The 15,691-nt window shown below is 47.0% G+C and overlaps 1 protein-coding gene across 1 annotated transcript in view; it reads right to left on the bottom strand.

Annotated features, from left to right (window-relative positions):
• The window catches only part of LOC135526864 (vam6/Vps39-like protein), a gene marked incomplete at its 5' end in the record, with an annotated part of 40,440 nt that overhangs the window by 14,846 nt on the left and 9,903 nt on the right, over nt 1-15,691 (bottom strand). The window contains 9 exons of the mRNA XM_064955533.1: nt 833-961; nt 1,156-1,372; nt 3,621-3,694; nt 3,970-4,056; nt 8,095-8,236; nt 8,846-8,986; nt 10,697-10,839; nt 15,075-15,204; nt 15,487-15,607. Of these exons, the coding sequence (XP_064811605.1) occupies nt 833-961; nt 1,156-1,372; nt 3,621-3,694; nt 3,970-4,056; nt 8,095-8,236; nt 8,846-8,986; nt 10,697-10,839; nt 15,075-15,204; nt 15,487-15,607 (1,184 nt within the window). The remainder of the gene's footprint in view (nt 1-832; nt 962-1,155; nt 1,373-3,620; nt 3,695-3,969; nt 4,057-8,094; nt 8,237-8,845; nt 8,987-10,696; nt 10,840-15,074; nt 15,205-15,486; nt 15,608-15,691) is intronic.

The raw sequence follows: 15,691 nt of genomic DNA, 5'->3' as shown, positions 1-15,691 counted from the left end.
TGTTGAGGGTGCAACAGGTCAGCACCTCAGGAGTAAATGTTAGTTGGCTTTTCATAGCCGATCATTAAGAGTATCTCTACCACTCCTGCTGTCTCTAGAGAGTTGAAAACAGCAGGTCTGGGACAGGTAGCACGTCCGGTGAACAGGTCAGGGTTCGATAGCCGCAGGCAGAACAGCTGAAACTGGAGCAGCAGCACAACCAGGTGGACTGGGGACAGCAAGGAGCCATCAGGCCAGTGTGTGTGTCATTCAGAGGGTGAATGGGCAAAGACAAAATATTTAAGTGCCTTTGAACGGGGTATGGTAGTAGGTGCACCGGTTTGAGTGTGTCAACAACTGCAATGCTGCTGGGTTTTTCCACAACCAATAGTCCCCCGTGTGCCTCAAGACTTGTTCACCACCCAAAGGACATGCAGCCAACTTGGTAACTGTGGGGATTATTGGATTCTACATGGGCCAGCATCCCTGTGGAACGCTTTCAACATCTTGTAGAGTCCCAACGAATAGAGGCTGTTCTGCAGGCATTAGGGGGTGCAACTCAATATTAGGAATGTGTTCATAATGTTTTGTACACTCAGTGTATCTCTCCTGCAGAGCGACAAGAGTCATGGAAATAAGTGCTGAAAACATGTTGGCTCACTTTTTTCAAAAGAAGATGAACAATAATGGCGTTTCGGTGCATGTACAGACAACTAGCGCTAGCTAATGCTACCTAGCAAGTACAAATCGATACTTTGAGAGTCAGCATATCAATATATCGTCCAAAATATTATATTGCGAATATGTAACTTATAGTAACTAATATTTCCCCACCTAACTGTCCCATTCTTACCGTCAAAGGGGAAGTCACCGATAAGACATCCAGGCTCGTAGCTGGTAGAGACCTCCAGGAAACATAGAAGCTTGTTCCTAAACTCTCCCAGGTCCCCCTCCTCCTTCCCAGCAGCCACTGCAGGAACCCCTACAGGACAAGGAAGACCGAACAGACAGATCCCAGCTGTGGAGTACCTCAGGGCAGTGTGCTGGGGGCTGTGGAGTACCTCAGGGCAGTGTGCTGGGACTACTTTTTTTTTCCTGTTATAGATCAATGATACTAGATATTTCTTAGCCCGCCCCCCCCCCCCCCAAAAAAAATATTGTAGTAGCAGGTCTTACCCTCGGGCAGGGAGTTGAGGTACTGCTTCATGAGCCCCTGGACCCTCTCCAGGTACAGCTGAATGAGGACGTTATGGAACTCTGGCTCCGTCTCCTCCCAGACGTGTACGATGTGCTCCAGGTAGGGGATAGCCAGCTCCTTAAAGCCCTCCTTCAGGAAGTTCAGGACCTTGTCTCTGGGCAGGGTCTCCACCTCCGTCAGGTCCTCAGTGAAGATCTGGGACGGAGACACACAATATGTATATGACCTATAGTGATACTGAATTTACATTTTCCCCAATGGAGAATCAATGGGATAATGAGAATCGAGGGAGTTTTTCCTAACCACCGTACTTCTACACCTGCATTGCTTGCTGTTTGGGGTTGTAGGCTGGGTTTCTGTTACAGCACTTTGAGATATCAGCTGATGTACGAAGGGCTTTATAAATACATTTGATTTGTATTTTAGTATGTACACTACATGTTCAAAAGTATGTGAACACGCCTTTAAATTAGTGGATTTGTCTATTTCAGCCGTTGTTGACCGGTGTATACAGTTGAACACACATCCATGCAACCTCCATTGACAAACATTGTCAGTAGAATGGCCCTTACTGAAGAGCTCAGTGGAACGTGGAAGTGTCATAGGATGCCACCTTTCTAACAAGTCTGTTCTTAAAATTTCTGCCCCGCTAGAGCTGCCCCGGTAAGTGCTGTTGTTGTGAAGTGGAAACGTCTAGAAGCAACAGTGGCTCAGTCGCGAAGTGGTAGGCCACACCAGCTCACAGAACGGCACCGGCGAGTGCTGAAGCACATAAAAATCGTCTGTCCTCGGTTGCAACACTCACTACCGAGTTCCAAACTGCCTCTGGAAGCAACATCAGAACAAGAACAGTTTGTCGGAAGCTCCATGACATTGGGTTTCCGTGGCTGAGCAGCTGCACACAAGCCTAAGATCACCATGAGCAATGCCAAGCGTCGGCTGGAGTGGTGTAAAGCACACCGCCATTGGACTCAAAAGAAATTCGGCTTGTCACCAAAAGCACTCACAAACTTCTACAGAGGCACAATCGTGAGCATCCTGTCGGGCTGTATCACTGCCTGGTACGGCAACTGCTCCGCCCTCAACCGTAAGGCTCTCCAGAGGGTAGTGAGGTCTGAACAACGCATCACCGGGGGCAAACTACCTGCACTCCAGGACACCTACACCACCCGATGTTACAGGAAGGCCATAAAGATCATCAAGGACATCAACCACCCGAGCCACTGCCTGTTCACCCCGCTATCATCCAGAAGGCGAGGTCAGTACAGGGGCATCAAAGCTGGGACCGAGAGACTGAAAAACAGCTTCTATCTCAAGGCCATCAGACTGTTAAAAAGCCACCACTAAGTTGAGTGGCTGCTGCCAACACACTGACTCAACTCCAGCCACTTTAATAATGGAAAAATTGGATGTAAAAATGTATCACTAGCCACTTTAAACAATGGCACTTTATATAATGTTAACATACCCTACATTACTCATCTCATATGTATATACTGTACTCTATACCATCTACTGCATCTTGCCTATGCTGTTCGGCCATCGCTCATTCATATATTTATATATTCTTATTCCATCCCTTTAGATTTGTGTGTATAAGGTAGTTGTTGGGAAATTGTTAAATATTACTGCATTGTCGGAACTAGAAGAACAAGCATTTCACTACACTCACAATAACATCTGCTGACCATGTGAGCAATAACATCTGCTATCCATGTGACCAATAACATCTGCTGACCATGTGACTAATAACATCTGCTAACCATGTGACCAATAACATCTGCTAACCATGTGACCAATAACATCTGCTAACCATGTGACCAATAACATCTGCTGACCATGTGACCAATAACATCTGATTTGATTTGAGCAGAGGAAACGCACTCTCTGGGATGCCGAATCAAATTTCACCATCCGACAGACGAATCTGAGTTTGTAGGATGCCAGGAGAACGCTACCTGCCAACTGTAAAGTTTGGTGGAGGAGGAGTAATAGTCTGGGGGTGTTTTTCATGATTTGGGCCTTAGTTCCAGTGAAGGGAAATCTTAACCCTACACAATGACATTCTAGATGGTTCTGTGCATTCAACATTTTGGGGGAGGCCCTTTCCTGTTTCAGTATGACAATGCCCCAGTACACAAAGCGAGGTCTATAAAATAAATGGTTTGTCAATATCGGTGTGGAAGAACTTGACTGGCCTGAACACAGAGCCCTGACCTCAACCTCATCGAACACCTTCGGGATGAATTGGAACACCGCCTGTGATCCAGGCCTAATCGCCCAACATCAGTGCCCGACCTCATTAATGCCGCGGCTGAATGGAAGCAAGTCCCCGCAGCAACGTTCCAACAAACAACGAGGGAACGAGGGAACAACGAGGGAACAACGAGGGAACAACGAGGGAAGGCAGAGATGGTTCCAACTTCTGACAATCCTGTCTCACCTTGAGTCCGTCCTCAGGACAGATCTTCAGAACCCAGGGAGAGAACTCAAAGATAATGACCAGATTCTCCATCCCTGACAAGATAATGATAAGAGATGATTAATGGTACGCTCAGAGAGGACAGGGTTGGACGTGTGAGAATGGTGGAGAGGTTAAAGGTGAACTCATATGGTTTGTGGAGCTATATCGACTGTGGTGTTCTCTTCGTTAGTGCCGTCATGCACACATCACCTCTGCTGTGCGAGTGTTTCAATCCCAGTGTTCGTTTACTTTGATGTTTAATCCAATATCGTTAAAAACAACACAAAAAATACATCAGCGTTAAGTTGATGTTGGGAGGTTAACTCACCCAGTCTCTGGAGGTACTGCACCGTCCTCTCATGTCCCTTTAGAGGAGAGTTAGCCTTGGTGGACTGATCCAACAACACCTGTAGGGGAGGAAGAGAGGAGAGTTAGCCTTGGTGGACTGATCCAACAACACCTGTAGGGGAGGAAGAGAGGAGAGTTAGCCTTGGTGGACTGATCCAACAACACCTGTAGGGGAGGAAGAGAGGAGAGTTAGCCTTGGTGGACTGATCCAACAACACCTGTAGGGGAGGAAGAGAGGAGAGTTAGCCTTGGTGGACTGATCTAACAACACCTGAGGGCTGAAAAAGTATCACCAAATGTAAAGGTTTGTGGGGACGACAATTGCTCATCAATCGGATTGCACAACTTCTTTGGTTAACGACTTCTATGCGGAACAAGGGTCCAAGACTTCACTCCACATCACTACTCCTCATCATTCTACAGCCTACATGTTGATTTAGGCTACCTACCTATAGCCTACATGTTGATTTAGCCTACCTACCTGTTGATTTAGGCTACCTACCTGTTGATTTAGGCTACCTACCTGTTGATTTAGGCTACCTACCTATAGCCTACATGTTGATTATGGCTACCTACATGTTGATTTAGGCTACCTACATGTTGATTTAAGCTACCTACATGTTGATTTAAGCTACCTACCTATAGCCTACCTACCTATAGCCTACATGTTGATTTAGGCTACCTACCTATAGCCTACATGTTGATTTAGGCTACCTACCTACCTACCTATAGGCTGCTACAACCTACATGTTGATTTAGGCTACCTACCTACCTACCTACATGTTGATTTAGGCTACCTACCTACATGTTGATTTAGGCTACCAACCTACATGTTGATTTAGGCTACCAACCTACATGTTGATTTAGGCTACCAACCTACATGTTGATTTAGGCTACCAACCTACCTACCTACCTACATGTTGATTTAGGCTACCTACCTACATGTTGATTTAGGCTACCTACCTACCTACAGGCTGCTACAGCCTACATGTTGATTTAGGCTACCTACCTACCTACCTACCTACCTACCTACCTACAGGCTGCTACAGCCTACATGTTGATTTAGGCTACCTACCTACCTACCTACCTACCTACAGGCTGCTGTAACCTACAGGCTGCTGTAACCTACATGTTGATTTAGGCTACCTACCTATAGAATTTATGTGGTAATTAGGCCTTAATATAATTTTATTTAGAATTGATCAGAATACATTTTCCTGAAATAATTTTAACATGCAGCCCAGTGTATTCCCAATCAGTCTGGAGCAACAGAACATGAAACAGCAACCAGGCTACTAAAATCAGTCTGGAGCAACAGACCATGAAACAGCAACCAGGCTACTAAATCAGTCTGGAGCAACAGACCATGAAACAGCAACCAGGCTACTAAAATCAGTCTGGAGCAACAGACCATGAAACAGCAACCAGGCTACCAAATCAGTCTGGAGCAACAGACCATGAAACAGCAACCAGGCTACTAAATCAGTCTGGAGCAACAGGCCATGAAACAGCAACCAGGCTACTAAATCAGTCTGGAGCAACAGGCCATGAAACAGCAACCAGGCTACTAAAATCAGTCTGGAGCAACAGACCATGAAACAGCAACCAGGCTACTAAATCAGTCTGGAGCAACAGGCCATGAAACAGCAACCAGGCTACTAAATCAGTCTGGAGCAACAGGCCATTAAACAGCAACCAGGCTACTAAAATCAGTCTGGAGCAACAGACCATGAAACAGCAACCAGGCTACCAAATCAGTCTGGAGCAACAGGCCATGAAACAGCAACCAGGCTACTAAATCAGTCTGGAGCAACAGGCCATGAAACAGCAACCAGGCTACTAAAATCAGTCTGGAGCAACAGACCATGAAACAGCAACCAGGCTACCAAATCAGTCTGGAGCAACAGACCATGAAACAGCAACCAGGCTACTAAATCAGTCTGGAGCAACAGGCCATGAAACAGCAACCAGGCTACTAAATCAGTCTGGAGCAACAGGCCATGAAACAGCAACCAGGCTACTAAAATCAGTCTGGAGCAACAGACCATGAAACAGCAACCAGGCTACTAAATCAGTCTGGAGCAACAGGCCATGAAACAGCAACCAGGCTACTAAATCAGTCTGGAGCAACAGGCCATTAAACAGCAACCAGGCTACTAAATCAGTCTGGAGCAACAGGCCATGAAACAGCAACCAGGCTACTAAATCAGTCTGGAGCAACAGGCCATTAAACAGCAACCAGGCTACCAAATCAGTCTGGAGCAACAGGCCATTAAACAGCAACCAGGCTACTAAAATCAGTCTGGAGCAACAGGCCATGAAACAGCAACCAGGCTACCAAATCAGTCTGGAGCAACAGGCCATTAAACAGCAACCAGGCTACCAAATCAGTCTGGAGCAACAGGCCATTAAACAGCAACCAGGCTACCAAATCAGTCTGGAGCAACAGGCCATGAAACAGCAACCAGGCTACTAAAATCAGTCTGGAGCAACAGACCATGAAACAGCATACTAACTCTAAATCAGTCTGGAGCAACAGGCCATTAAACAGCAACCAGGCTACCAAATCAGTCTGGAGCAACAGGCCATTAAACAGCATACTAACTCTAAATCAGTCTGGAGCAACAGGCCATTAAACAGCAACCAGGCTACCAAATCAGTCTGGAGCAACAGGCCATTAAACAGCAACCAGGCTACCAAATCAGTCTGGAGCAACAGGCCATTAAACAGCATACTAACTCTAAATCAGTCTGGAACAACAGACCATTAAAACAGCAACCAGGCTACTAAATCAACAAGGCAGTTACCCCACTGTTCCCCGGGTAGGCCGTCATTGAAAATAAGAATTTGTTCTTAACGGACTCGTCTAGTTAAATAAAGGTTAAATAAAAAAACCTCAGCACTGATCCAAACTTACAACTACCCTCTTCTTTTTAACAATAACCTGTATAGAAGTGTCTGATGCTGCAAAGAAACCACTACCAACGGACAGCAATAAGAAGAGACTTGCTTTGGCCAAGAAACACGAGCAATGGGCATTAGACCGATGGAAATCTGTCCTTTGGTCTGATGGAGTCCAAATTGGATATTTTTGGATCCAACCGTTCGTGTCTTTGTGAGACGCAGAATAGGTGAACGGATGATCTCCACATGTGTGGTTCCCGCCGTGAAGCATGGAGGAGGAGGTGGTGATTGTGTTGGGGGGGGGCTTTGCTGGTGACACTGTGTGATTTATTTAGAATTCAAGGCACAGCCTGTCTACCACAGCATTCTGCAGCGATACGCCATCCCATCTGGTTTGCACTTAGTGAGACTATAATTTGCCATTCAACAGGACAATGACCCAACACACCTCCAGGCTGTGTAAGGGCTATTTGAACAAGGAGGAGAATGGCCTCCACAATCACTCGACCAAGACACAATTGAGATGGTTTGGGAGTTGGACTGCAGAGTGAAGGAAAAGCAGCCAACAAGTGTTCAGCATATGTGGGAACTCATTCAAGACTGTTGGAAAAGCATTCCAGGTGAAGTTGGTTGAGAGAATGCCAAGAGTGTGCAAAGCTGAAATCAAGGCAAGAATATCAAATCTATTTTGATTTGTTTAACACTTTTGTTTAACATTTTTTGGTTACTACAAGATTCCATTTGTGTTATTTCATAGTTTTGAGGTAGTCATTATTATTCTACAATGTAGAAAATAGTATAAATAAAATAAATAAAAACCCTTGAATGAGCAGGTGTGTCCAAACTTTAGACTGGAGAATACTAACACTACCAGACACCCTCACGTCGACGACGCAGTCTACACGGCACGGAGACAACGCTCATTACTTTTGAAGCATGGAGGTGGTGGTGTGATGGTGCTCATTACCTTTGAAGCATGGAGGTGGTGGTGTGATGGTGCTCATTACCTTTGAAGCATGGAGGAGGTGGTGTGATGGTGCTCATTACCTTTGAAGCATGGAGGTGGTGGTGTGATGGTGCTCATTACCTTTGAAGCATGGAGGTGGGATGGTGCTCATTACCTTTGAAGCATGGAGGTGGTGGTGTGATGGTGCTCATTACCTTTGAAGCATGGAGGAGGTGGTGTGATGGTGCTCATTACCTTTCTGATGCAGGCCCTTCTTCTCATAGAGGATGATGAGCTCGCTGTACTTGTGGGCCTTCTTCAGGATGTACTCACTCTCCTCAATGTGACAGTGGTTATTATCCAGACGCAACAGAGGGGACACCAGGGCCACGTTGGTCTGGAGAGAGGAGAGAGACACTAGATTAACACAGGGGACACGTTGGTCTGGAGAGAGGAGAGAGACACTAGATTAACACAGGGGACACGTTGGTCTGGAGAGAGACACTGGATTAAACACAGGGGACACAGATGAAGACTAGTCCTGGACTGAGAAGCACTCAATGGACAACCTTATCTAGACAGTTTCTCAGTCCAGGACGAGTCTTCAATCAGTGTCCAGGAAACTGACCCTTTGAGGCTATACGCATAAACAGGGTAAAGGGACACAGAGGTTGTACATGCAGGTAGCATTACAATGGAATGGGGGAGTACAGCCGAGGTATCCATACGTACATGCAGGTAGCATTACAATGGAATGGGGGAGTACAGCCGAGGTATCCATACGTACATGCAGGTAGCATTACAATGGAATGGGGGAGTACAGCCGAGGTAACCATACGTACATGCAGGTAGCATTACAATGGAATGGGGGGTACAGCCGAGGTATCCATACGTACATGCAGGTAGCATTACAATGGAATGGGGGGGTACAGCCGAGGTATCCATACGTACATGCAGGTAGCATTACAATGGAATGGGGGGGTACAGCCGAGGTATCCATACGTACATGCAGGTAGCATTTGAGCAGCGTGGTGTCGATGATCTGCAGGAGTTTCTTCCTGCTCTTGATGGTGGGAGTCCCTTCCATGAGGGGAGACGGGGTGGACGGCTCAGAGTCGTTCAGGTGCTTCACCAGGTGGCTGCGTTTCTGGAATACACACAGCACTGTCATTGGGGTTTCCTCTGGACCGTGAGGAGGTGGGGGGTGGCTGAGGAGGTGGGGGTGGTGGTGGGGGGCTGAGGAGGTGGGGGTGGTGGGGGTGGTGGAGGGGGCTGAGGAGGTGGGGGGGCTGAGGAGGGCTGAGGAGGTGGGGGTGGTGGTGGAGGGGGCTGAGGAGGTGGGGGTGGTGGGGGCGGCTGAGGAGGGCTGAGGAGGTGGGGGTGGTGGTGGTGGGGGGCTGAGGAGGTGGGGGTGGTGGTGGGGGGCTGAGGAGGTGGGGGTGGTGGTGGGGGGGTTTGAGGAGGTGGGGGGGGGCTGAGGAGGTGGGGGTGGTGGTGGGGGCTGAGGAGGTGGGGGTGGTGGTGGTGGTGGAGGGGGGGGCTGAGGAGGTGGGGGGGCTGAGGAGGGCTGAGGAGGTGGGGGTGGTGGTGGAGGGGGGCTGAGGAGGTGGGGGTGGTGGGGGCGGCTGAGGAGGGCTGAGGAGGTGGGGGTGGTGGTGGTGGGGGGCTGAGAAGGTGGGGGTGGTGGGGGGCAATTGGCACAGGAATATTTAGGAGACAATTTTAGAGGTCCCTAATCTTGGCAGTGAAGATAAATCTGGGCATTTTTAAGGTCATTTCCTGAAATTCTATGCATTTTGCCAAGGATCATGATTCTGTGTTATCTTGCTCAAACACAACATCAACACTGCTAAATTCCTAACTAAAATCAACAGTTAAATTCCTAACTAAAATAAACGCTGTTAAATTCATTATACTGGGAATTTTAAAATTCTCCCTGACGACTGTCTAGTTTTTTATTTTGGTGATTAAGAAACAACAAAGATGATTTAAAAATAAATATTTGGCCCATTACTTTAGAGTACACCGAAAGCGTTTTTTCCATCACAAATTACGATTATTTTTTTTACACTGTTTGGACTTCGACGACCCCCCCCCCCCAAAAAAAAGTGCTTAGGCGGCCCACCAAAAGGATTACAAACAGACAAATCCCTGTCCATCAGCACAACACCCTGCAACCAACTACAATATTATTAAGATATGAATCAAGCCAGAAGTGGACTGCAGGGTGCTATGCTGCTGGATAAATATTCAGCTGAGACAGCACAGAGACAAGCCAGCAGGGTACGATGCTACTGGTACATAACACAACCCCCCACCCACCTGTGTCAGGTAGTACTACATGCTGGTTTACAACCCCCCCCCCACCTGTGTCAGGTAGTACTACATGCTGGTTTACTACAACCCCCTCCCACCCACCTGTGTCAGGTAGTACTACATGCTGGTTTACAACCCCCCCCCCCCACCCACCTGTGTCAGGTAGTATTACATGCTGGTTTACAACCCCCCCCCACCCACCTGTGTCAGGTAGTACTACATGCTGGTTTACACCCCCCCCCCCCCCACCCACCTGTGTCAGGTAGTACTACATGCTGGTTTACAACCCCCCCCCACCCACCTGTGTCAGGTAGTACTACATGCTGGTTTACAACCCCCCCCCACCCACCTGTGTCAGGTAGTACTACATGCTGGTTTACAACCCCCCCCACCCACCTGTGTCAGGTAGTACTACATGCTGGTTTACAAACCCCCCCCCACCCACCTGTGTCAGGTAGTACTACATGCTGGTTTACAACCCCCCCACCCACCTGTGTCAGGTAGTACTACATGCTGGTTTACAACCCCCCCCCCCACCCACCTGTGTCAGGTAGTCTATGAGCGCCAGGTGAGCCTTCTCCAGTTCTGCTCCAGACAGACTGGGCAGGGGGTTGGGGTAGTGCAGCTGTTTACGGTAGTCAGCGGGGAGCAGGTCGGGATACAGACCAATCACATGGGTCGGATCTGTTGGAGGGAGGTTTAGAGTTACTATGGTTAGTGCCCTATATACTACTTTAGACCAGAGTCCTATCCCCTATATAGTACACTACTGTTGACCAGGGCCCTATTCCCTATATAGTACACTACTGTTGACCAGGACCCTATATAGTACACTACTGTTGACCAGGACCCTATTCCCTATATAGTACACTACTGTTGACCAGGACCCTATTCCCTATATAGAACACTACTGTTGACCAGGGCCCTATTCCTTATATAGAACACTACTGTTGACCAGAGCCCTATTCCCTATATAGTACACTACTGTTGACCAGGACCCTATTCCCTATATAGTACACTACTGTTGACCAGGGCCCTATTCCCTATATAGAACACTACTGTTGACCAGGGCCCTATTCCCTATATAGAATACTACTGTTGACCAGGGCCCTATTCCCTATATAGAACACTACTGTTGACCAGGGCCCTATTCCCTATATAGTACACTACTGTTCACCAGGGCCCTATTCCCTATATAGTACACTCCTGTTGACCAGGGCCCTATTCCCTATATAGAACACTACTGTTGACCAGGGCCCTATTCCCTATATAGAATACTACTGTTGACCAGAGTCCTATCCCCTATATAGTACACTACTGTTGACCAGGGCCCTATATAGTACACTACTGTTGACCAGGGCCCTATCCCCTATATAGTACACTACTGTTGACCATAGCCCTATTCCCTGTATAGTACACTACTGTTGACCATAGCCCTATTCCCTATATAGTACACTACTGTTGACCATAGCCCTATTCCCTATATAGAACACTACTGTTGACCAGGACCCTATATAGAACACTACTGTTGACCAGGGCCCTATTCCCTATATAGTACACTACTGTTGACCAGGGCCCTATTCCCTATATAGAACACTACTGTTGACCATAGCCCTATTCCCTATATAGAACACTACTGTTGACCAGGACCCTATATAGTACACTACTGTTGACCATAGCCCTATTCCCTATATAGTACACTACTGTTGACCATAGCCCTATTCCCTATATAGAACACTACTGTTGACCAGGACCCTATATAGAACACTACTGTTGACCAGGGCCCTATTCCCTATATAGTACACTACTGTTGACCATAGCCCTATTCCCTATATAGTACACTACTGTTGACCATAGCCCTATTCCCTATATAGTACACTACTGTTGACCAGGGCCCTATTCCCTATATAGAACACTACTGTTGACCAGGGCCCTATTCCCTATATAGTACACTACTGTTGACCATAGCCCTATTCCCTATATAGTACACTACTGTTGACCATAGCCCTATTCCCTATATAGTACACTACTGTTGACCAGGGCCCTATTCCCTATATAGAACACTACTGTTGACCAGGGCCCTATTCCCTATATAGTACACTATGTTGACCAGGGCCCTATATAGAACACTACTGTTGACCAGGGCCCTATTCCCTATATAGTACACTACTGTTGACCAGAGCCCTATATAGAACACTACTGTTGACCAGGGCCCTATCCCCTATATAGTACACTACGTTGACCAGGACCCTATATAGAACACTACTGTTGACCAGGGCCCTATTCCCTATATAGTACACTACTGTTGACCAGAGCCCTATCCCCTATATAGTACACTACTGTTGACCAGGGCCCTATATAGTACACTACTGTTGACCAGGGACCTATCCCCTATATAGTACACTACTGTTGACCATAGCCCTATTCCCTATATAGTACACTACTGTTGACCATAGCCCTATTCCCTATATAGTACACTACTGTTGACCATAGCCCTATTCCCTATATAGTACAATTTGTAAGTCGCTCTGGATAAGAGCGTCTGATAAATTACTTAAATGTAAATGTAGTACACTACTGTTGACCAGGGCCCTATTCCCTATATAGTACACTACTGTTGACCAGAGCCCTATCCCCTATATAGTACACTATGTTGACCAGGGCCCTATTCCCTATATAGAACACTACTGTTGACCAGGGCCCTATTCCCTATATAGTACACTACTGTTGACCAGAGCCCTATCCCCTATATAGTACACTATGTTGACCAGGGCCCTATATAGAACACTACTGTTGACCAGGGCCCTATTCCCTATATAGAACACTACTGTTGACCAGAGCCCTATCCCCTATATAGTACACTATGTTGACCAGGGCCCTATTCCCTATATAGAACACTACTGTTGACCAGGGCCCTATTCCCTATATAGTACACTATGTTGACCAGGGCCCTATTCCCTATATATTACACTACTGTTGACCAGGGCCCTATCCCCTATATAGTACACTACTGTTGACCAGAGCCCTATTCCCTATATAGTACACTACTGTTGACCAGGGCCCTATTCCCTATATAGAACACTACTGTTGACCAGGGCCCTATATAGAACACTACTGTTGACCAGGGCCCTATTCCCTATATAGTACACTACTGTTGACCAGAGCCCTATCCCCTATATAGTACACTACTGTTGACCAGAGCCCTATTCCCTATATAGTACACTACTGTTGACCAGTGCCCTATTCCCTATATAGAACACTACTGTTGACCAGGGCCCTATTCCCTATATAGTACACTACTGTTGACCAGAGCCCTATTCCCTATATAGAACACTACTGTTGACCAGGGCCCTATTCCCTATATAGTACACTACTGTTGACCAGAGCCCTATATATTACACTACTGTTGACCATAGCCCTATTCCCTATATAGTACACTACTGTTGACCAGGGCCCTATTCCCTATATAGTACACTACTGTTGACCAGAGCCCTATTCCCTATATAGTACACTATGTTGACCAGGGCCCTATTCCCTATATAGAACACTACTGTTGACCAGAGCCCTATATAGTACACTATGTTGACCAGGGCCCTATTCCCTATATAGAACACTACTGTTGACCAGGGCCCTATTCCCTATATAGTACACTACTGTTGACCAGAGCCCTATCCCCTATATAGTACACTATGTTGACCAGGGCCCTATTCCCTATATAGAACACTACTGTTGACCAGGGCCCTATTCCCTATATAGTACACTACTGTTGACCAGAGCCCTATCCCCTATATAGTACACTATGTTGACCAGGGCCCTATATAGAACACTACTGTTGACCAGGGCCCTATTCCCTATATAGAACACTACTGTTGACCAGAGCCCTATCCCCTATATAGTACACTATGTTGACCAGGGCCCTATTCCCTATATAGAACACTACTGTTGACCAGGGCCCTATTCCCTATATAGTACACTATGTTGACCAGGGCCCTATTCCCTATATATTACACTACTGTTGACCAGGGCCCTATTCCCTATATATTACACTACTGTTGACCATAGCCCTATTCCCTATATAGTACACTACTGTTGACCAGGGCCCTATCCCCTATATAGTACACTACTGTTGACCAGAGCCCTATTCCCTATATAGTACACTACTGTTGACCAGGGCCCTATTCCCTATATAGAACACTACTGTTGACCAGGGCCCTATATAGAACACTACTGTTGACCAGGGCCCTATTCCCTATATAGTACACTACTGTTGACCAGAGCCCTATCCCCTATATAGTACACTACTGTTGACCAGAGCCCTATTCCCTATATAGTACACTACTGTTGACCAGTGCCCTATTCCCTATATAGAACACTACTGTTGACCAGGGCCCTATTCCCTATATAGTACACTACTGTTGACCAGAGCCCTATTCCCTATATAGAACACTACTGTTGACCAGGGCCCTATTCCCTATATAGTACACTACTGTTGACCAGAGCCCTATATATTACACTACTGTTGACCATAGCCCTATTCCCTATATAGTACACTACTGTTGACCAGGGCCCTATCCCCTATATATTACACTACTGTTGACCATAGCCCTATTCCCTATATAGTACACTACTGTTGACCAGGGCCCTATCCCCTATATAGTACACTACTGTTGACCAGGGCCCTATCCCCTATATAGTACACTACTGTTGACCAGGGCCCTATCCCCTATATAGTACACTACTGTTGACCAGGGCCCTATCCCCTATATAGTACACTACTGTTGACCAGGGCCCTATCCCCTATATAGTACACTACTGTTGACCAGGACCCTAAAGGTTCTGATTGGCCTGATAATCAATTTCACTTCACACCGCGGCCAAACCCCCCTCCCCTCTCGGACGACGGCCGTTAAAAACCTCACCTGTGCCGAGCTTAGCGAACACCTGCATGGAGTCATCAAACCTCTTCTGACAGAACAGATTGAAGGCATAGAGATTCTGGATGTGGTGAATCTGCTGTCGCTTATCGCCTTCCACATCATCCTTCATATTCTGCAAATCAAAGTAGGAGATTGAGACAAAACTGTCAGTAAGAGAGTCCATGATTGAGTCTTTGAATGAAGAGATTGAGACAAAACTGTCCAGTTTGAGTGTGTTTGTTGCAGCTCGCTCCGGTCGCTAACTGCAGCGAAACAGAACAGAGGAGCGGCCCAGGGATGTGTTTGTGCGCTTTGGGAACCTTTAACAGGACGTGACTGGCAGAGAACGGGTGCACCATTTATAAAACTTAGTGTTATCCTAGATGTATCCGCGCGTCTTTGTCATCCTACTCACCGCCAGTTGCAGGGCCAGTTCAAACTGCTTGTCCTGGAGTAACTGTCTGATCTGACTGGCGATGGACACAGGCACCAGGCGCCAGACAAAATGGTTGCTGGCAACGTACACTATATTGGGCCTGACACAGAGAGAGAGACACAGAGAGAGAGAGACACAGAGAGAGAGAGAGAGAGAGAGAGACACAGAGAGAGAGAGAGAGAGA

Source organism: Oncorhynchus masou, chromosome 32 (genome assembly GCF_036934945.1).
Source record: "Oncorhynchus masou masou isolate Uvic2021 chromosome 32, UVic_Omas_1.1, whole genome shotgun sequence".
Taxonomy (NCBI): Eukaryota; Metazoa; Chordata; class Actinopteri; order Salmoniformes; family Salmonidae; genus Oncorhynchus; species Oncorhynchus masou.
The sequence above is the reverse complement of the archived record's forward strand: the minus strand, read 5'-3'. Positions and strand labels throughout refer to the sequence as shown.